Consider the following 23,572-nt stretch of genomic DNA (forward strand, 5'->3'; position numbering starts at 1 on the left):
CTACTGAGTTTTTTACTCAGAAAGCGGCTAACCCATTCACTAGAGGGAGCTTAAACTGTAATATAATGAATCAAACGAAGTAACCTTAAACTTCCATATAAATGCCAGTGTGGGAGAGATATCAATGGAACTAGCTTAAATGCTCTCTATTATTCAGCAGGAAGCACCATCAAGTTAATTTTTATCTCCTAAGAACACAACACCACACAGCACACGCATTACAATTTCTTAGCTTTTATTGAATAGTAATATTTTTCTAAACATAACTTTTTACAAAATACCTTACCTCTCAATCAAAAAATGGACAGCTTTAAATAAATATTTTCTCTTAAATGTTATAGAGACTACATTTTAGAAAGGAAGAGAAAGAAAGGTTTATTTTAAATATTAGTAAAAATACAAGAATTTATGGAGTTTCAAAAGAACAGTCCCACAAAATGCATAAAAAGTTCACATGCACCTTTGCAATCAGGTCAGTCTGAAAGTTGAACAATTACACATTGGGGGAAAAGCGTCAAGAACTCTGAATCCTGGAACTGGAAGAAGGATCACATGACTTAGCAGACTTCTCCATAAACACTGTCTAGTCTGTCTTGCTCAGGGTTGACCCCTATCCCTATCTTAGCATATAATGAAACTTCTGTAACAAATTCTTATATTTTAGGATAGCACTGTGCTTCAAACAAATAACAATTAACACATGGCTAGAGACTTGGCCAAGGTTCAAGACAAGGCAACACTTCAGGTCATTCTGCCAGGGAACCTAACAGGTGCCCGGTGGGAAGTTACAGTATCACAAGAGCAACACTCATTAATGCAATCATACTCTTCATAAAACAAGGCAGATCAGTATCTAAGTGAGGAATCTGTACATCTATGTGTGATACAAGTTTACTCAGTACTTCCTACTGAAGCAGGACTCCAAGTTGTTCAGGTTGCTTCCAGAAACGTACTTTCTATTGCTGAGCGCATTGTACTTCAGAAGTTGGCTTAGGACATACATAATATGTTGTGTATTTTTTCTTTATTTTCTTCTCAGGCGTGACATTATTTTCTTTCGTATCTTCTTTTTCCGTAGTTTCAAAGCTGGATTCAGCTGTTAACCTACAGGCAAAGCAACCATTCTAAATACATATTTAGTTAATAAAAAAACAGTGCTAAAGTAAGAGCTTTAAGCAAAATCAACAAGCCAAGTGGCATACAAGACCATCCACACACAAAGACAGAGGAAACAGCATTTAAGGGTAAAACAAGACGACAATGAAGTGTTTTTACATCAGTCCTATTCACATGTCATCACTTTAAAGTATAGGCTTCCCCCCACCCCCTGCCACATGCCGAAATGTTTGGTAAAAAGATTACTGGAAGCATTAGCTGGTTGGAACAGCCTTTGAAATAACTAAGAAAAACAGTGGTTGTGCCATGCACATAAAGGAGATCAAGTCCACAAAAGCACAACTCCAAGTGAAAAGTCCATCGCATTTGTATTATGTTGCTAGAAGTCAAGAATTTTGCTTTAACACCAAGAAAAGGACTACAGCTTGATGCAACTACCCTGGTTTCCAACATAGTTCTGCACTGCTACTGCCTTTATCTTAATGCCTGAATATCTGAAAAGAAGTTGTTTGAAAGAAATGTTCAGGTTCCGCATCATTTGTCCACTGACAGGTTTTAGTTCTGCTAAGAACGTAAATGGGAATACAACTGCCACATTGCTGTTAAAGAGGGAAGTTAAAAACCAGTACCGAGACACCTAAGCACCATCAGATGCTTTGATTATTTAAGAATTACTTAAAAAACTACAAATGTGTCATTAGAACTAATTGATAAATAATGGCATTTACTCAACCAAATCACCCACAGCCATTTGACTAGTACAATTATTTCCACGGCAAAACAAGTTATGGGAAAATGGAGTTCCCAATTAAACATCACTTTACATACCAGCAGAAATTATATGCCAGTTGCTCACCATACCTGTCGAAAGCAATTCTCTCTAGTGACCATGTGGATTTCTAGTGCTGTCAAGAGCCTCCAGAGAGCAGCCCAAAACAATCTACAGCTGCTTTCAGTGGCAGTTTTTCCAAACAAGAATAGCTCCTACCCAGTTATTAGAGATCTATTTGCGATACTGAGAGATGCAGATGAAATGAGGACTACAAAAGGAGCTGTAACAAAAATGTTTGGGGAACATAGCTACAGATTCACACACACACCCCCACTCCTCAGTTCATCTTTACGCACAGATTATCAAATAAACTATTCTTATCCACTGCAAGCAACCTGCATATTATTTCCTATAAGCACTGTCTCAGGCTAAAGAGCAGTATGCTTTGCTGAGCATCTCCTCCAGGTCAGCGGTGTTTACTCCACCTTTTGCTCTGCATTAAATCCACACATATAATTCCGAAGACTAACCATTTTTTGTCCATAGTCAGCCTTCCCCCAGCTCCCTCCATTTTCGATGTGCTGCTACTTGCAAGTAGCCATTTGTTGGTGGTTACAACAAGAACCCATTACTCAAGGAAGGAGGAAAAGCATATTCTTAGTAATTGTCTTCTGGTCTACAGCTCAGCCTGTGCTCCCCTGGCAGCTGTAACTAGGGATGGAGAGCTTGTGTCTGCGCATCTGTTCCTAGGGTAGAGTCTCTCCATTTGACCCTCTGCTCTTCTGCCTTAGAACAACCTCTGTTCAAGGCCACCAAAACCAGTACTCTAGTGGCCAAAATTTCCAACAAGAATTCCCTATAAAAACACAGAACAAAGCAAGAACTCAAACCGAAAGGCCAAATAAGCATTGAATTGACAAATTATGTTCCAAAGCAGCAGAACGAGATTTATACAAAATACTCCCCTTTTACAGTATTGGGTAATTCTGTTAGCATATAGTGTAACAACACTGGAAACCAAATTCACATCAGAAACATCACATTCTTTTTATGAAACTAAGCAGCTATTAGAATTAATTATTTGAAGAAAGAAAACAATAATCTTTTTATGCTTTGAATACACACCAAAATGTTTATGCAAGTCAGCATAACATAAGCTAACTTCCTAAGACTAGAACTATACTAATAAATACCTAATTTATCAGGGGTGTGACTGACCTGTGTAGATAAAACAAATAAGCCATTCCATGTATGCAAGCTACACTTCAGTTAATTACAGCTTTCATCTGGATCAGCAATAGATTGCCATAATTTGCTTCACTTATAAAAACCTTAGTTTATGGCAGTGAGTTTATGGCATTTCAGAAATGCCTGAAAATTCAAATAATGGAGCTTTAATGCGACAACGAACAGACAATCCAAGAAAATCTACTCTTTCATTCTGAGTATCCTGTAGTTGGTCTGCAAATGCTTCAGGACCAATTATTCTACAGCCTACAAGTTGCTAAACCGTGTTTTCATTGCCATACTGAATTTTTTTTTTTTTTTTTTTATAAAATACAAGTTTTACTAATGTGTAATAGATCATGTCTACAGGCTGGTACATATAACAAGGGACAAATGAATGAGTTCATTTAACAGACTCCCAAGTTAAAAGCTGAGCATCTTGTTCTGAAATCAAGTCTCATGGAGTTAAAAAAAATCAGCCAGTCCATATCGTAATCCTTTTCTACTAACCTTTGCTATAACACAGGAGCAGAGTGCTATGAACCAACCGCAAACCTTATTCCGCCTGTGTCACTCAGGGAGGAGGCAGCAGAAACTGGGAATGAGGGACCGAAGTGGAGCCCGAGAAGGGGGGCTGGTGTTAGGGGGAAGTTGTGGTGGGTTTTTTTTTTTCCTTTCTCACTGTCCCATTAGTTTTAAATGGCTATGAACTAATCTTCCCCAAATCAAGTCTGTGTTGCCCATGACCAATTGATACCTCATCCTGTTCAAGTGGGGGAGTGAGAGCAGCTGGGTGGGCATCTGACAGCAAGCCAAAGTTAACCCACCACAGTCCTCATACCAAGCCAGCTCACAGACCACCCCTTACAGCATCATCACATTTCATGAAGAGTTGCACAGGGAAATGGATGGCTCAGAAAGATGACAGTTAAAACACTTCCACTTAAAAAAAAAACAAAACAACACCACAACAAAAACAAATGCTCGTGAAACTACAACATGATTCTATCAAGTTTTGACTCTGTAGACTCCCAAAGTGAGATGTAATGGAGGTTCCTTCTACTCATTTGAGGAAGATCAACTAGTCTCATCAGATGGAGCTTTACTTCCTGAGGATGAATGGCATGACTAAAACGCCAGAGAGAATACTAGTTACCCAGACCTCCTGCTGAGCCAAATGGCTCTAGGCATTTGAACAAAGTCCAAATGAGGCAGATTTGGTCTATGTAATCCAACTCAATAAAAGAGCAAATAAGGTCTTAGGCACACAAGCCTTTCTTCAGATCAAACTAAAGCAAACAACCTCAAAGGTGAATGCAAACTAAGTTGGGCAGCAAGGGTCAGAATTTGCTGTTTCAGCAGTTAAGAAAAGCACTTCAATACAGGAGTGTATCTTTTTATTGACCAGTTGGCCTAACAAGAGCTATCACTACCTATAACCTTCGCATTACCTGAATTACAATAGCAATTGATAATTAATAATACTCACTTAAATATTTAATATTTAGATCTTTAGTCTCAACTAGTACATGAGTGTTGAGAACATACCATAACCTAATCAGTACCATCACCTAATGAAGTATTCCAAAGTTTACTGCCTTTACACTTTTGTAAGTATACACACATGCACTACAGATACATACTTATGGTGTTAGTTCAGTTACCTAGTTCTGCCTTGCTTAAATCACATTAGCAAGCAAGACCTCAAACAAGTGAATCTGTCACCCAAACAAGTACATACAGATCACTTCTGACTACTACTACATCATCTCTTAAGCTGACAAAGCTTTTCAAACATCATTTTCTAGAAATGAAGTTTGCAATCCTTTCACAGTTATTTCAGCTCTTTCCGTTGTCACATTTCATGGACTGATAATGAAAGAGCTACACTAATTATTGCACAAAAACTACTCAAGTTCAAAAAAACCCCACAATGACCACAATAGCCTTTTCAGCCACAGCATCACATTTTACTTAACCCAAGGTGAAACACTGACAACTACCCATCATGCATATGCCAATTTTTTTTCCTCTCCCAAATTCTCAATTTTCAGGCGCACATTCCTGCTCAAGTTGCCAGTATTTTTTGCGCCTTTGCATTTAACTGTATTCCTACACAGGGTCTGGCCACATCCATCACAAAAATCCAGAGGTGCTTGCAGTGTTTAGAAACCCAATCTCTCAAACACTCAGATTTTATCGTGACTTCTTATTTCACAATAAATCACAACAGATGAGGGTGTTAAGTAAATCCTCACCATTATCCTAACATCATTAACTGGGGATTTAGTAGTTCCTAACACAATCAGAAACATGAACAGAACCTTGTGCCTGGATTTGCCTTTCACAGGTTCATACCACCATTGCTTAAAAGCTTTTATATGGAGTTTTGTGGAGGTTTTTTGTCCTTGTGTTGGTGGGGTGTTTGTTTTAAAATCTACTGATTTATGTCTTGTTCCTTATTTCAACCAACAGCAACAGATGGAAGATTAGAACCCCCCTCTGAACTACAACTCCATCTTCCTCTTCCACTTTTTCCACTCCTTTTGCTTTCAAACATCAAAGTGATTTCTCCTCCTCACCCACTCTCCAGTAGGTTTACCCCTTCATCAGTTCACATAAACTATTTTCAACAACTTCCTACTGGCAGACACTATCTTCCTTTCCAAAAGAAATATGAGGAAATAAGTTAAAACTTTTCACACCCAGGTCACATGCTATCTGTTCTTCCGTGTTGTGACAATGTTCTGTACACGTATCGTCACTAAATTTTCCAGTCCTCCCTCTCAACTTGCACCACCCACATCTGACCTCCCTGATCCTTCCTCCTCAGTAACACTCCCGGCATATTTTGACATAGGTACTGAAATAGCTATTTCTGCTATATTCCATCCAGACTCTTTCAGAAGATTGTACTATTTAAAACTGTTAATTGTATCTAATGCAACCTTAACTGATCTACTGATCTGGGAGTCAAAATATCAATCCAATTACCTTTGAATGCCATTAATTTTTGATATACTGTACAGATTTCCATGTGTTACGCCTTAATCTTTGAAGCTACTGTCATTCTAGATTAAATAAACTATTTTTACTAGCAGACATTAGCAAGTCATAAGCTCAAAAACATCTAGACTATCCCAGATTTTTTCTCCTCCATAACACCTGTTTATGAAGATTACGAATATGAACAGAATACAAAAGCATCAGCTGAAAAAAAATAATCCGCATTCCTTTTACCAAGATAAAGAGGTTGGAGCTAATTACTTGTCTAAGTTAATTTAACATCTATCAAAAAGTAACTTAATTTCTCAGTTCGGGGGGAAAAATGATCTTAATTTAGTAGTTGTTTTGCTAATTATCAGGCATTCAGCTTACAGAAGTCAGTTGTCGGCCAACATAAATAGCATCATTGTCTATTATCCTGTACAATGCAAATTCTGTCAACTCAAGTTAAGAATTACTGAATTTAAATAACTTTCAGGCTTTTAGCTGAGTCTGAAAGTTGATGAGAGCTGAAATTAGGTAGCGAACTGAAGCATGGTACCTATTGCCTTTGTTACTTTGATATGTAACACCAGTGTGTGGCAGCTTTGAAGGGACCAAGAATGCAGCATTCCTATTTCTGAAGTCAGAGCAAACCAAGCAAGCCGTCATGCTATCTGCACACCTTAAACATTTGCAAGTAATGGGAAAATTATTTCAGATATTTTACAGTTTCAAGAGTCTTTTTCATTAGTCATCATTTTAGTCTTTCTAAAAGGTATTGAGATGTTCAGCGTAGGTAGCCGCAACTGAGGAATTACACTGCATGCAACACTGAGGAAACAGATAAAGAATTGGATAGCATAGTTCAGGCAGCGAAAGAAAAGAGATGCAGGTCTCTGCTGATTGCCTTGACCATAGACAGAAGCTGACACTGACCTGGGGGCAGCTGAAGTCAAGGAATTACTTCCACTCCTGCTACATGAAGTAGAGGCATCATGGTTGTCATCTTCACTTTTAACTCTCTTTCTTCCTCTTTCAGGTACAACTACTTTTTGCAGTGCTTGAAAGGCGATATTTATTTGTGGTGCTTCAAGAATACGTGTTTTTGGAAAAGGATCACTTTTCTCCAAGTTCTTGGAAGTTATCTTTGTTTCTTCCTTAAGTGGTGACTGAGTGAGAGCAGCTTCGCTTGCTGAAGTATTTTTGCTGTCCAAGTATTCAGAAGTAGCATCCACTGGAATGTTCTCTATCTCCTTTTTAATTTCAGTGTCTTTAAAAATTTCTAAGAAAAAATGAATATATTTTTTGTACACAAGCAAAGCTGGAGTTAGCTTGTCCACCAACATGTTCATAATAAAACTAATGAAGAACATTTCCCATGACTAAAGATCTTTGAATAGACAACTTAGATCCCTTAAAGGATGTCCCTTCATATAATCTGTTCTCAGTAAGAAAGCACCCCAATAGAAGTTAGCTTGAAGAAGAAGAAAAAAAAAAAAAGAAATAAAAATCTCTTTCTCCCCCACCCACTCTACCTTTAAGGCTTTCAGATAGATGCTCTGACCTACATGAATATGCTTAAGTATTTTATTTCCATTTAGAGCCTGCTGAGTTAAGCTCCCACAACTAAGATTTTAAAATTAAATCCTTTAGGTATGGACAAGTACCAAAACCAATTCACCCATCTGGTTCCCCATTTATCTTCCTCCATAGCTGCAACTCCCTTGTTTCTGCAGATAGCCAGGCATCAGCTGTTCTTCAGGATATTAACCAAAGCCATCAAACAGTTTTTCTTCTAAATGCTTCGCACTTATGACAAAGCTCCTATCACAGCTGCCTACATGCACAAAGCTGGTAGTTCTCATCAACTGTGAGATACTGCTACTATTAGGAAAATCACCTCCTGAGAACTTGTTCCCACCTACTTCAAATGGTCACCTAGCTAGCCTATAAAGCCTCTGAACACTAATTCGTACTCTTTCAGTCTTCTAAAATTAGTATTAGTATACATATTGAAGTAAGGTCCTTGAGCAAGGTAGGGCTTTTACTACTTCAGCAGGTTTTGGACCAGGTTATTATCAAAAAGGGAGCCATTTAAAAATTAGTTTATATCTGGAACGAACTCAATGTCCTCCTGTCTAATGTTATTCAACTTGAAAGCTGAGAAGATCAGATTTTTACTTTTTTTCCCCCCATATGGAAAAGTAGCATTTACCTCCAGGTTCATATTTCATTTGTAGCTCATCCAGCTTAACTCGCAAGTTCATATTATCACTCTGACAAGCTTGCAAACGCCTCTCAATTGCAAAGAGTTTCCTTTCAACTTCCAGAACCCTTTGGCTTTCATACAGCGCTTTCATCCTCTGCAAGGATAGTTCATTTTTCAAGGTTTCTGTTTCCTTCCTGGGGTAGGAAGAAAATACAGTCACTCAGACATGGTTTCTTTTAATGGTTTTTCTTGTTGGGTTTTGGGTTTGGGTTTTTTTTTGGGGGGGGGGGGGGGGGTGCGGTGGCAGGGTATTTATTTGGTTTGGCTGGTTTGTTGTTGGGGTTTTTTTTAAGTAAAGCAGCAGATACAGAATCAACTAAGCACTCAGTGACTTTACATAAAAGTCTTTTTATATTTACACACTAGTAGGAAATGAAAGAGACCTATTCCAGTACAAGGCAAGTTTTCTCTTGAACTTGACCTAGAGCAGTGAGTTTAGTTACCAGAGACAGAATGCTTGTTAAAAACAAAGCTGTATGCTGAACAATGCACACATGCATACATAACTGGTTTTTATACATAACTGGTTTGAGGAACCATTCCTAACCTAAAAATTCACTGTTTCATTGGGGTTTTTCTACCCTGTGTATAAATTAATATAACTACTTCTATAACTGACAATGCAAGCTTTACAGTGTTACTCTAAGCAACCAACACAAAAATAATTCTCTTAATACTCAGTGCATGTCCTTGCCTCTGTTTCAGAGGCCATTGACTTCCACATCATAAGCACTGAATCACCATTCCTCAATGCTCTTTAATTAAGGTACCCAGATCACACCAGTTTCTCCTAACAGCAACAGCAGCTAGTGACAGACTTCTCAGGAATTCCCATAGCAGACCATTACCTCCTGCTTCGAGTGCAATATTTGCATCTGAGGGCTTAAATACAGTCCTGAGGCCAAAACACTATGGACTTGCTAATTAATAGATATGGAATCCACTAGCCAAAGAATACATCTAAACTAAGTGGTCCCAATAAAACATTTCAAATGTTATTATCTGGCTATTTTTACAAAAGAAATACATTCAAGCCTATAGACTTTAAGAAGCTTCAAACAATTCCCTTAGAGGTTAATTTTTTAAAAAAATTTTAAGTTCTCATTTATCTTGTATCTGGTATTAACAATGTTTCTAGAAGAAACAGCAGTATGAAATAGTTCTGCTGCTATCTTTAGCAAGAACAAGAAAAATGACAAACAGGTCTCAGTCCTGAATGAAGGTAAGACAGTTCCACAGCATTACAAACTGAGACAAGGAGCACATTTGCACATGCAGTCAGTGGACTACACACAAACAGTGACTAAAAAGGAAGAATAAGAAGAAGTGGCTGGAAGATAACCAGACTACAATGAACATCCAGGCCTCAGACCATTAAGTACGTACTTTGACTTGTCAAGTTTCAGCAGCAGTAAATCTGTATAGTAACCATCTTCTGACTCTCCTTCCTTTGGGCTACTCCTAGGTCTGGATTCTTCCATATTCTCATATAAAGTCTGACACACAAAAAAAAAAAAAGTCATGTTGTCAAATAGTGGCCTTTCAGATGTACATTAGCTTAGCCCTTAGTTTTCCACACACTTCTATGGAGAAGACTCATCACAGAAACATTTAAACATACAAGAGAGCTCAGATCCTCTGAGTACTTCCTCATTTGTTACACATGTCAAATAACACTGAAACTTGACAGTTCTCTCATTGTCTGAAAGAGAATGAAATTTTAAAAGCAAGTTCTCAACCCCAGAAGGTTTCCAAATAGCATTGCAGAACAGTTATCTTCCTCTTTACTTGAAAATACAGGATATTTAGTTAACCCACAAGGAATTGGTTACAGCCTTTATTTCCAAGCATCAGCAGCTAGACCCCGAAGAAATACAAGCCTTGTTACCCAGTAGCCAGAATCTCAAAGCAAGTTACATCTTCTAGATGAGAAAACTGGTTAATAGTAAAGGTGCCATAAATGCAATAAACTCTCCATACAATACATCAGTACCATGTGACATTCTAGGGGTTTTGGTTTGTGTTTTTTTCTGAAAAGGCAGTACTCAGATTTAGTACTGTCCCACAGATCTCATAGGCTTCTGTCAGTCATTTGAGTACAGATACTTTTGATGGTGGAATCAATCATTTTATTTCCTGACACTACTTATTTATAGCAGAGAGAAAAATAAATGCAGATCAAGCTTATACACAAGCAAGTTAGGAAAGCAATCAAATGTCTCAGTTGCTTACTAAAACAGGTTAAGCCTAGTTTTATGCCACTTCAGTTAAGTGCAGAATAGAGGACACTATCCTGGAAAGCATAATGCTAATGCATAAGCTTATACACCTCAGTTTACATTCCAAAGCCATTTAAGAAAGGTCCAAATGAGTCCAGTCCGTAAGAAAGGCTACATTTTTTCATTCTGTATGCACACAAACATCAGTAACATTACAATAGTGCATACAAGTGTTTTCATGTATTTCACACCTTCCAAAACTTTGACAAGATACTATCAAGTTGCATAAGAGGATTGAAAAGATTGTTTTACAAGGATGATTAAGCAATTCAGTTTTTCTAGGAAAGAGCATGCTTCAACTGCAAAGATACGACACATTAAGGAAACAAATATCCAAGAAATCCAATATAGTTGAGAGACTAAAAAGTGATAAAGCTTAAGTACACACAGTAGAAGTATGAAACCATTACGTCCTTCAAGAGAAAAAAATAAAACAAAATCAGGTGTCATAGCAGAGTGGACTTTTACCAAGTGACTGAATTTAAACACTACCGGTAACTATATAAAAGAAGAAGGTGAAGTGAGAATTGTTTATCCAAACTGGGGGTTGGGTCATACAGCATTTTCTGCTTCTCTGAACCTCAGAAGCATATGTTCTCCAGCTGTAAAATGGAACTTGGGTCTAATTAAGGTACGAGTAGCCTTCGAAACCCTTCTCAAACCTGAACATGGCCTTCAGATAGCTTTCATAATTGCTTTTGTTCTCATGTTTTAGCTTCCGATTATGACTTTTCCACTGAATTACAGACCACATACCTTAAATTTTTCTAGCTGTCTCACTTTGAAAAGAAGGTCTTCTACCTCACCGTTCTTCTGTTCCACCATTGACTGTAAGCGTTCCAGCTGCTCATATTCTGCCTGAGAGACTTTCATCTGTAGCAGTGTAGCCATTTGCATCTGGAAAAAAAGGCAAAAATAATATCTTTACAATAAATACTGGGTTAAGTGACTGAAAATCTCAGTCTCTTACCCAGAACGGTTAGGGTACTTAAGCCTTGTCATTCTAATCCTGAATACAGAAGCACACTGGATGCTTAAACTCAGTAATCTTCACAGTTATCATCATAGGTTGACACTAAAAATCTTTAGGACAGCTGAAAACTTACTGAACAGTAGTACTGAGGTGTCATCGCTTTCTCGGTGTTGACTAAGGAACCTATAAAACGTACTGTCAACGACACACACAAGATTTCACATTCAAACTGTAAACACAGAGTCACCTAGAACCAAACTACAGTTCAGGCTTGCTTATCAGAGCTAAAATCATCTATCAAGAACTCACTGGGGGAAAAACAATGAGTTTTAAAACTTTTTTGTTGTTGTTGTTACAGTTCAGGTTCTAAGGTACAGGTAACACTGAGTTTGCCATCTGTAATATTAATCCAAGAATTTCAGCTTCTACTCCTTCAGTGTAACACATCCTTTCAAGGAAAGGAACACCACCTGACATTACAAAAGGAGACGTTTATCAAAGAAGTCTTGATTTATAGCCAATTTTTCTGATGCTGTTACTGTAATAGTATCATAGCAGAAGGGCCTTAACACATTCAGTTAGAAGTGATACATCAGACATTTAAACAACTGGAGAAACAATATGCAATGCAGTAACGGAAAGACTTAGCAGGGTGTTAGTGGTAACTTTTTACCAGTCTTGCCAGTATGAATAAGGTAACACTGTAGGAGTCACAGAGAAGGGATCAACTGAAAAAAATTAGACTACAGATGAACAGAGAAAGCGAGAGAAGAGCATTTACCCTACAGAATCTCCTGTGAAGTAAAATATATTGATTATTCTGTACACAGACAAGAGCTAAAAAAATATTCAATCATCTCCTCCTCATAGCTTCTGTAAGACATAAGGGAGGTAACATTTTAAACCCTACTGGCTGACTAAAACTATTCTTACATTTCCCAAGCCTGCGGACACCTAACCTTTTCCCCTTTCATTTAAAAGCCCACTTGTTTAGTGTCAGAACTGCAAGTCACAGTTGATCTACATAAAAAACAAAGAACAGAAACGTTAAAAAAAAAAAAAAAAAGAAGGGATACTGTGGGCAATACACTAGACATGGTAAAACTTTCACAGTACTGTTTACATTCTGTTCAGCAGTCAGATCTTAAGAAGTCATCAGCAAATACCACATTCAGACATTCCAACAACTAAAGCTGCAACAACAGTTAGCTATAATGTGGGAATCAGCTCCTGACTGAAAAGATCAGTTAACTATAAATTGAGCTTTCACACACAGCATTGCAATGCAACACAAAGCAGAGAGGGTCCTAGGAGAGATCTAAGATGGCAGCTTCAGCAAAATAGCTGTCCCAACAAACTACCCATCTCCAATATCTATACTGAAAGAAATGTTATGGGAGAAAATGAGTAAAAACTGAAATTCAAATAAAAACATTGAATAGAAGAACAGGGATACCAATTTGCCTTGGTTCCTGGTGAATGTCTTCAGTATTAGGAATGTTTCTATGACTATTCAATCAGTACAACTGACCTACCCTCACATTACAAGAAAGTTTCTGAAGAGTCTATTTAATCATTTTACTCACTCAAATCTCATGTATTTAGCTCCATCTTTAGCTCTCAAGGTCAGATTTTAGGAAAAGAGAATTAATTTGCTGGATAGGTAGTTTTCCCATCCTTTAAGAATGTCGTTTCGATTATTTTCAAACTACTTCTCCACAAAAGCTAGGTAACACAAACCTGTATCTTAAGTATTACTCATTATCATCACTCTTGCTGTTTAAGCATGCCTCTCAGACTGCAAAATGAAAGCATCTAATCTTGTGTTGGAAAACCAGAAGACCAACATAAAAAGAGTTGGCACTTTTGCAGCATCCCCTTTACGTTATCTTGTAAATCAGTCTCTGCTATTAGTTCTCAACACTGCTATTAGTTCTCAACAGTATTACCCAACAGGCTCCCATCCTATAGAAATGTAGTCTAAATTAAATAGTTCTGACAGAAGGTAGGACTTCTTCTCACACTAAAGATAGGGGAAAGCCAGAAATGTATGGACAAATATAAAAACAAGAAAGCAAAATTGGGGGGTGGGCCGAAACGGAACAATGATCAGAGGACCAAGTACAAGCCTGCCCTTTCCTTTACATTCTTTCCTGACAACCACTGTTAATACACAAGTAAATGATTCATGTAGTACAAGGATTAGGTAAGAAGAGAATCACTGAGACAAATCGAATGCTAGTTTGACTGACAAGAGTTGCATTTTACTTTTATCCATTTAAAAACAGTAAGCAAACACAGTGCCTTCAGATAACTTGGACTTCTAGGATAAGGTAGAAGCACTAATAGCAACAGAAAAACACCGAGGTACTGTTGAAGTCAAATAGCACAACAGTCTCACTTGTTTTTTCTCCCATTTCCCTCCCCCCAGGCTACTACATCATAACAATCATCAAATCCTCTTGCCTGTGTACTAAAGCATTGCCTCACCAGACCCCAAGGAAACCCTGGAGTATTACAGTAATGGTCATACCTTCATTCTTTGCAATTGTTCTCTAGTGAATGCATGCTGTTTTTGTAGTGACTGATATTTTATTTTCACACTGATCAGCTGTCGTTCCATTTCTGCCCTACGGTCCTCCACCTACAGAACATTGTTAACAATTATTACTACAAAAATTATAACACTTGTCACTTGGATGATGAGTTTTACAAGGAGATGTTGCCAAACAACTGATATTCATTCTACAAATACTGCTTTTCCAGCAACAATATTTGAAAATATAAGCTATTACCATAACCTCCAAGATAAAAGTTAAAGACTGCTGTAGCAGCTGAAGCCCAATCAGTAAGGCACAATGGGGTTTTTTTGTTCTTTTGATATCAAAATAAAGTAAAAGAACATTTCATATGCTTCAGTGTAGCTGCAAATAGTTTTGTCCACAGGCATCAGAACAAATAGGGTTTAAAAAAAAAAAAAAAAACCAACAAAAAACCCCCAAAAAACCCTGTGTACCAATTCAACCCATTTCCTGGGTTTTGTCAGGAAACAGAGTAACTTCTTACGCATTTAACAGCAGCTAAACTCTTATTCTAAAACCCTCCCAAATGTTCACACATCCAGACATTTTCAGCATGTTTTTAAAAGACAGCTTTTATCAACATTTTTTATTATTTCACATACTATCTTCCGCATTAAAGAAGGCTTACCAGCTCAACAAAACTACTTGGAGCTAAGAGCGGCAACAGAACTGTCACGAACCCTCACTCCCAACTTCTATATTGATAGCCAGGTAACTTAAAGTGATTCCATTAAGTTTATAAGTCCTCAAACTCAGAGTGCACATAAAAACTGTTTTCCATAGCTCAGTTCCTAGATAGTTCAACACTGAAGTAGTATTTGAGGAATAAAGATTCATGCTGGCCAGATTAGGTACAGATACTCTACTATTTTCAATGCAATATAAGAAATAAAAAGTCAAGGAATTATTTCTTCTCTGTATATTCTCAGTTATCTGTGACATAATTGTACCTCAGCAAAGAGAGAATTGCCTTTACTTGCAGGGTCCAAAGATTGTTGCACTGCCTGATCCAGCTGAACCTGAAGCTCTTGATTAGCTTCATGAGCTTTCTGGATTAAAGCAAAGAGAATCTTAGTCACTTAAGCATCTGATGTACTGCATATATGAATGAATCAAATAGCTTTACCTCTTTTTCATTTCCTATACCTTCAGCACAGATTATATTGTACTGCAGTACTTAAACCATGCATACAGCTCTACACAGAGACAATCGATTTTGTTTCACTAAAAGGCTTAACATTCCATTTGTCCTTCAGGACAAAAGCACAACTCAAATCTTTAAAGGGAAACTTTGATATTTATCAATGGATCAGTGGTATTGAGACTATTAGCCTTGCTGTGTTTTTTTGCCACATATCCTCTACTCCCCAGTACAAAGCTTTCCAAGGCATTCAGTAGGAACTTAAAATAAAAAATGAGAATTGTACCAGTGACCTGTGAGAAGGTCCTGCTGCGAGGCAGAACACTGCCATGCAAAGGGTGTCCATACCCAGCCTTCCACAAAAGAAAGGCCAATATAGACAGTATTTAGCAACAGGCAATACCAAACATTACTAGCCGATGTCCTTCCCCCACCCACCCTCCCAACTTCTTTTTCCCCTCCCTCCTTCAGAACTCCTCTCACAAAACTCCTGGTGTTTCACTGACAAGTTAACCACAACTTGTGGAAGTCAAAGATTATCTACCACTGTTGAGTAAAATTAAGACAATACCTCTAACTCATTACAGTAATAAACAATTTCTTTTTCCCTTTCTTCTTTTTCTCCTTGTACACGCTCCAGCTGATTATGTAAGTTACTGTTTAGGAGTTCTAATTGTTCTTTACTGTACTGCAGCTCATTCAGCTTTTCTTCAATATTGGCCTAAACAACAACAAAAAAATCACGTACATAATAAAAACATTTTAAAACAATTTTTAGAAAAGCAGGCCCAAGTGAACCAAACAGGTCTGTTAGTAGTAATTACTTTCAATACAAATTATTATCTTGAAGTTATATTAAAATCTTGTTAAGGCTATTATTTGGTCTGTGCATATTGTCTTACTAGTAAGCCAATCATAAAGGAGCAATATACACAAAGCATCTAAAAATGAAATAATGAAATGAGCAAAAGCACAGAATGTTATCTTTAACTAGCCTATATTCTAAGTAATTAGGTATTAGTCACACACCTTCACACTTTCTAGTTCAGTGAGTTCTATCTGAAGACTGAGCATTTCTGAAGACATGGTCTCATGTACACGTTCAGACATCATATGTAGTTCTTCTGATTTGGCAGCAATTATTTCCTTCTGATGATCCACTTTGTGTCTCAATTGTTTCTCCGAGAGTCGGGTTTCATCTAGTTCTGCTTTCAGGTTTTCCAACTTAAAGACAGTTGACAACTAAGTTGTACGATTTTATAATAAGTTCTTGAAAAGCACAATACTTTTGACACTGTTCTAATTACAGAAAATGTCAGAAATACACCTTACGAGTAAACTTTTAAAAACATCTTTTGAAGTGTGATGTAATTCACAACATAACTATGCAGATGTTTGTTAAAAAACAGCTAAACAAGCCCCTCTATAACTATTTATTAGATTTCATTGGTATTAAGTGTGCAATTATGAGTTAAATACATAGTCTTTAAAATCCTATAAGCAACCTTTTAACTGTTTATTAGTTGCCAAACCTTGTTTTTAAGGTCACTGATTTCTCGTCCATAGACTCTAGCAAGCTGTTCTTTCTGTTTATCCAGTTGCACATTTTGCTGTTGCTTAAGGGACTCGCATTCAAAATTCAAGCTTTCCAACATTCGATTCTTGAGATCAATTTCTCTTTGAAGAGAGTATTTGTCTTGCTCAAATTTCTGAAAGAAATAACATACTAATAAACCTAGAGGTAATATTCCTAAATGCTTAGGGAACAACGTACTAAATACAGGGTCAGAACCAACACAATAAAAGCCTGAAACTTGTAGCTCATTCAACCTCTTTTTGTAGTCCGAATTGGGGAATTGTCATACTCATGTTCCAAAAAAACCCCAAAAAACTGCTCTCAAGTTTTACAATTCATTTGGTTGGGTAATATTGCCTTCCTTAGGGAAATCATATATTTCTTTGCACCCAACATGAAGGGTGCAGGCACCTGTTTTGCAAGTGTGACAAAGAAATTTAGCAAGAGCTTACATGTCCTTTCTACCACCATTGGACACAATTATATTAAAAACTGTTACAGCCCATCCAGTGTTCTCCTACTGCAGAACAGCTGGGTTCAGTGTTTGGTAGGAACATCTGAATTGTTTACTGTTTTTAATAAACCCCATCAACCCTTCCAGACTGCAGGATTCCTTTTTAATCAGCTTTTCTCTATGCCCAATTGTATATGTTTGCTAATTATAAAGGGCAGCTTCATTTTACTCTTCCATTCAGCTAACAGTTAATAAGAAAAAGTAAGAAGAGTCTTGAAAGTAGAAGAGGTAAATACCAAAACCAAATCAATTTAAAGATGCAGGATTTTTTTTTAATAAAATAATATTAAAACACAAGCCAGAATTAAAAAAAAAGGCACGTAACAAAACTAAAAGCTGCCAGGTATGAAATTGACCTCTGTGGCCTGAACACCAGCGTATCAAAGACATGCTTTAGCTCTCACATATATAGGACAAGAATTTTAACTCAAAGACAGTGCACAGAAAAGGGTTGGGAGAGCAGTGCTGGCCAGATCCAGGAAAGGCAGAAACATCTACAGACTTCTACAAAAAAGTAGATTTTTCTGAAAGTTTCTTGTGCCTGCTGTTAAAACTTACACTTGTGTTCACAGTAATTGCTTTGGCTCTCAGATTCCAAAGAGGAGAGCCACAGCTTAAAAAGCTCAAAACAATCTGTTGAATAACCATAGTTCCCACACAAGATGTTATTCTACTGTATGTAACCACATAATTCCTTCCTTTTCCCCTTGTAATCAGTTACTAACGGATCTGATTCACAGTAGCTTAGCTCATAACTTTGTTCTAGCCTATAACATAGGATTACAACCTACGGATGCAGCTTCACAACACAGTAGCTACCATCTCAGGCAGTCAGCAGAAAAATATGATCCTGCCCTGCCTTCCTTACGACTTGTGCTTTCCAGCTGCCTATCTTGCACTAACCTTACCAACAGCAAAACTGATCGAAATAAGTTAGTGTTCATTCAAAACAGCAGGGTACTCTCAACTCTCCAGCTGTTTAAAAACAAGAAACAAACACCAAACTAAAAACTACAACAAAACCTCAAACATTTTAGCTGTATCACAAGGGAAAGAATGGATACACATCCAGAAACAGGCTAAATTAAGAGAAACAGTATTTCTGAAGCACGGGCCGACTGAAACCAAACAAGTATCAAAATTAAAATGTTCATGACAAATGGAAGAGACTTTTCCAATTAGAATTTTCTTGAACAATTACGAAGAAGAAAACCAGCTGACTAAATAATAACTCTATATTTCAACACTACACTACTCTTTTCTGAGCTGTAAAGAAACGTACTAATAAATTCAGAATCCCTCAGTATTTAGAAAATTGAAATACTTCACTACAGAAGACAGTAATTTTACACTCTTGCTGCTAGCATTCCTTTTACCGCTTCACATGATAACAAATCTTACAGGGCAAGCATGACATGAGTTAATTGCTAAACATGCCCAAAACACATGCTCTAAAACAAATTTACTTTAGCACTTACTATTTGTTTTACGTTAAGGGTAATTAATTCTACATGGTACTGAATACTTGATGCATAATTAGCTATCAAATCCTGTCCCAGTTAGATAAAGTTATGCTCAATACCTCAGAGCAGAAATAAAAAGGCCTCCCTACAAGTACTTAAACTAAAAGGGTTTATTAAAATTATACTAAACTCTAAAAGAGACTTCAAACACCTGTGATATTCAGAAAATAGTTAAAATAAAACAAAGTTCTTGACTGCTTTTTCTACTTCAAGTTTAAAACATCACCTCAGTTTTCTCAGTCAATTCACGGCGTGCTTGATCCAACTGATTTTGAACTTCACTATGGGACTCCAACAAATGCAAGCCATATTGTGCTGCCTTTCTTTGCTCATTCTCTGCTTCCCTCAGTTGTTTTTTCAGATTTAAAATGGTCTCTGTCTCCATGTTTCTTCCTTTTGTTGCTTCAATACTGCTAACACAAAATGATGAAAAAAATATATTGAAGTTACAGCAGTTAATCTGGAAGAAGTTATTGATTTCCTTCCTTGATCAGGATTCAAGGATATATTTTTGCATTACTACAAGACAAAAAAGATAGCTCATGAACAAACAGTTCTGTGAACAGTAAAATAATAACTATTTCTCCATAAACTTGGTTAACATCTGACTATGTCATAACTAATAGCATGCAGCAAAACAACTCCTGCGTACCCAACCTGGTTTCCTAGCACGCTAGGACCAGAGTTAATCTAGTATATAGCTATCTTGCCATATACAAGAGAAGGCTAGGAAAGAGCTTTGTAAAAATACTTACGCTTATCACCAACTATTTCCTCCAGTATTATAAATAAAGCCACACTAAGTATAGCATTTCTCATGTACACAAATAACACTTAGGATTCATGTAGGCAGCTATGTTAGCAGGATAGTTTACCCCTAATAAGATTATTTGGGATACAGAAACAGATAAAGGTAGTTGAAGGCAAGAGTCAGAAATAGAAGCCCTGTTAAAATATATGGAATTTTAAATCAGGTATTTTTATTCATTTATATTAAGTGTTTAATGGAGTCTTTCATGACTGTTTTCCACTTTAAACATCAGTTGCTACAGGTAACCTAAATAACCATCTCTTTGTCACATGTTTCAGAAAATTCACACATTTCTTTGAATCGGAACAAAAGACACAGGTAAAGATAAATGTTGCAAAAAGTTAAGGCAAAATAAATCCAAACAAACAAAATACTTTTAAAAATAAAAGGCAAGTCAAATTAAAACCATAAGCTTGTATGACTGCTTGCTCCCAAATCTACTAAACCAGCACACTGCAAAAAATCCTATTAAGACAGAAAATGCTAAGCTACTCAGGCTTCTGAACAACATAAGCCAAGAGTTCTTTCAGAAGGTATGCAGTAACAAAGATATACATATATATATATATATCTGCAGCTGATTTTTCCAAGCCAGGGTGGTTCATAACTTCTATATAACTTCAAGATTAAAGTAGTTCTTCACTGAAGACCTGCTGTGTTTTTTTCTTTTTACATAAGCAATTTAGTTATTGCCATTCCTTACTGGCACATACATTATTTTTATGAAAATTAGCAAGATGTTGGTTTTAATCAAGAGCAACTTTCACAGCTCAATACAGGAAAGTTTATTTTTAAGAGTCATTTTTGTAACATACAGCCTTTGGTTTTTTTGATTATTTTTTTTGGCTAACTTTTATTCAATATGGGTAACTCCACTAGGACTTTTTACAGGAGTTTCCTGTAAAAGAAAAATAAATTTAACATGCAGAAGTACATCATGCCAAAACTGTGCTAATTCCTTTCAGAAGTACAAGATAGAAATTATCATATTCTGTTTTTTGCATTGTTCGTCACTTGCTGTTGTTATCCAGGTTTAATGCATACAAAGAGACTTTACCCAGCCAGGCTCCAAACCATCACTTTTTCAACATTAACCACTGCAACACTTCAAATACTGGTTTTGCACACTTATGTTAACATATGCCAGTGAAAGACAGGATTTTTGCAAACCTAAAACTAAGAGTCAACAATTACCCATCCAAGGACGGTTACAATGTATACCATTTAACCATCAAATTTTAACAGTAGGATGTAGCAATACAAATATATAGGCAACCACTCCTGGTGTGCATTATAAAGATTAATCCATCCTAATTTCACTTCATAAACAGTATTTTAAAAATAGCTTGACTTTCTTATCAAACGGTATAGAGGCAACAGAGCAATATGATTGCTCCTAGCTTACTAAGTTACATTGAGTAACATTTTTAACTAACGTTTTACCTCAGAAGTCCATTTAAGTCTTTCTTGACCTTCTTCTTCTACTCCACCTCTAAAAGAAAGAAAAAAAACGCAGTAGTTGTCTAGTCCAGATGAGCATAAACTGCCATTATAGCACAGTCCTTAATAGCATTTCTTTTTGCAGAAATGGCTTAAGGCCTGTGGCTGTCTCATGAAAATGCAGATCACAAGCTAAAACCCCATAGAAATGCAAATCTTATTCAAATCTTAGTTGAGGCAGCTGTCAGATAGTTTACAAACAGCCAGACCAGGCAATATTGCCAAAGGATAGATACTCTGCAACTGGCCTGGGGGAAAGTAAACTGGCAACACCCAGGGTCACCTTCTCCTAGCATACATAATTTTTAAGGGCTGTTCATGGATTTTTATCTTGCTCCCTACTAGCCCCATCCATATCTTTTCTATGTTCTCCTCCAGTTTCACATACAATATCTTTGAACTCCTAATAAATCATTTGCTGGATGACATAAAAAAAAAAAAAGACCTTAGGCTTTTCTTTAGTTTTATAGCAGAAGTATGAAGCAAAAGAGAAATAGCTTTCCTATTCACACATTCCTTGCCAACTACTAGGGGAAACAGCAAGTGTGCCTTTCGGAGCACAGACATCCTCCATTTTTTATTTGTCAGTTTTGAATTAAATCGATCGGACAAGTCCAGGTAGCTCTGCCCACAAAGCCGTATGTATTGTTATACAGGGAAGTAATTGCCTGCAATTTAGTTACACTTTAGGTCAAGTAAACCATCCTGAAAATAATGTTTTAAGATAAAATAAACTGGTAGTAAGGTGAGCAGGTGGGGGTGGAAATAATAGAAATCAGTCTCCATTTGGTCTACCAAGAGTTACAAGAGTTACTCACTTTTGACCAGCTACCTTCAAACATTTCATGATGCATTATTCTGTGCTGAGGGGTCCAGACCTTGAGTATTCAACCATTTAAGTACTCACTGATAAAAATAATAGGGTAGGATACCAAAAGGCGCTCTCCTGGCATGCAAACTTTTCTCTCCCGCTCTACGACTGTTCTTCTAGTTAAACTGCTATTCCTAAGGGTGGTTTACGGTATGTAAATAATAATTTAAAAAATTTAAAAACTAATAAAGAGCTATTCCTAACGGCCACATACTTTCTGATTTATTCAGAAGCACCTGCACAGTCTTCTGATCACTACCATCGTTAGCAAGATCGTTTCCTTCCCTTAAGGCAGGTATTCCCATCACAATTCAATGCAGTTCCTTAAACAAGTCCATTTCTTCACCTACCGTGTTCCACGCTCAAGCTGAAACACTGCAGGGCTATACAACTTCCACAAAACACGCTCTTGGGTGGGCAAATATTAGAAAAAGAAGAAGAAAAAAAAACCCAAAAAAAAAAGAAAATCAGATTACAAGCTGACCTTTCAGTCGGGAGCCGGTAAACCCCCGGCTGGCTCCGCCGGCGCTTGGCTCGCACGGCGCGGCGCCCTGCTCGCTGCGTAACCCCCGCGGGCCGTTACCGCGGGCCGTTACCGCGGGTCCCCCCACCGGCGGCCGCCGCGCCCCCGCCAGGCCCTGCCGAGGCAGCCAGGCGATGACTCACCCTCGGGCTCGGCTTCGCAGGACATCGTCCCCTGCCCATACTGCCACCCCAGCGGGCGAAGGGGGCGCAGGGCGGGTGCACTCCCCCGCCGCGGCACCTCAGGGGCCACAGGAGAGGCGGCACGGGCAGGCGCTGGCTGAAGGAGGCCACGGATTCCCAGACGCCGCAGCACGAAAGGTGGGGAGGGGGACAGGAGTCCTCCTGCACACGCACACGCACCCCCCCAAAACACGGAGCCCCGCCGCTGCAGAGAAGCGACCACGAAGCCAGCCCCAGCCCCCCGGAGAGAAGACCCGCCCCCCCCTTACCGGAGAGGAGAACCCCTCGCAGCGCCCACGCCGCGCACCGCTATCCCCGCCCGCCGGCCGGCGCCGCTCCCACAGTTCAAACGCGCCTCCACGACGCCACCGCGCCAGATCTCGCGAGAGCAGCTGTACCCGCCCTGCCTTTTCCGTTGGGCTCCGGCGCGTGTGCGCGTCTGAGGGGCGGGGTGGGGATCGGCGCAGCCGCGGGATCTTACTCCTGTGATACGCGTTAAAAAGCGGTTCCTCCTTTACGCTGGGTATGGTATGGAGTATGTATGCAGGTAGTGGCAGTGTGGAAGGGTGTCTGAGCAGAGACAACGGGAAGTTTTGCGATAAGAAAAGGAAGGCGGCTGTTACCGGCTCTCCAGCCATACCTAGCCAGAGCGCAGGAGGCTGGGGGTTTAAGGGGCATGCTTGGCTCCGGAGGCGCCGACTATGGCACCTCATTCAAAAAAAGTG

General features: G+C 38.2%; 1 protein-coding gene across 8 annotated transcripts; it reads right to left on the reverse strand.

Moving 5' to 3' along the window:
• Positions 1-218: 218 nt before the first annotated feature.
• Positions 219-23,233, reverse strand: SPDL1 (spindle apparatus coiled-coil protein 1). Of its 8 annotated transcripts, XM_056349661.1 has the most exons (14): positions 23,117-23,233; positions 22,493-22,550; positions 21,215-21,263; positions 19,187-19,370; positions 16,880-17,056; positions 16,377-16,571; positions 15,919-16,068; positions 15,157-15,255; positions 14,158-14,268; positions 11,408-11,548; positions 9,759-9,868; positions 8,319-8,506; positions 7,040-7,385; positions 219-1,104 (listed from the first exon to the last, which is right to left on the reverse strand). In XM_056349661.1, the coding sequence occupies exons 4-14, from the start codon at positions 19,343-19,345 to the stop codon at positions 957-959; spliced, it is 1,824 nt and encodes a 607-aa protein (XP_056205636.1). In that variant the 5' UTR covers positions 19,346-19,370; positions 21,215-21,263; positions 22,493-22,550; positions 23,117-23,233; the 3' UTR covers positions 219-956. The 8 variants fall into 8 exon arrangements, with proteins under 8 accessions (XP_056205636.1, XP_056205630.1, XP_056205631.1 ...); XM_056349655.1 differs by lacking the exon at positions 219-1,104 and having other exon boundaries at positions 1,111-7,385; XM_056349656.1 differs by lacking the exon at positions 219-1,104 and having other exon boundaries at positions 1,111-7,385; positions 19,187-19,373.
• Between the last annotated feature and the right edge of the window lie 339 nt (positions 23,234-23,572).

This window comes from Falco biarmicus, chromosome 8, assembly GCF_023638135.1.
Source record: "Falco biarmicus isolate bFalBia1 chromosome 8, bFalBia1.pri, whole genome shotgun sequence".
NCBI lineage: Eukaryota > Metazoa > Chordata > Aves > Falconiformes > Falconidae > Falco > Falco biarmicus.

Coding starts and splice junctions, on each gene's coding strand:
- SPDL1 (XM_056349655.1), bottom strand. CDS start 19,345: ATGGAGACAGAGACCATTTTAAATCTGAAAAAACAACTGAGGGAAGCA. Junction 15,256..15,918: donor ATTACTGTAATGAGTTAGAG/GTATTGTCTTAA, acceptor GCTTTAATCCAG/AAAGCTCATGAAGCTAATCA. Junction 14,269..15,156: donor GCAATTCTCTCTTTGCTGAG/GTACAATTATGT, acceptor AATGTTCTGTAG/GTGGAGGACCGTAGGGCAGA.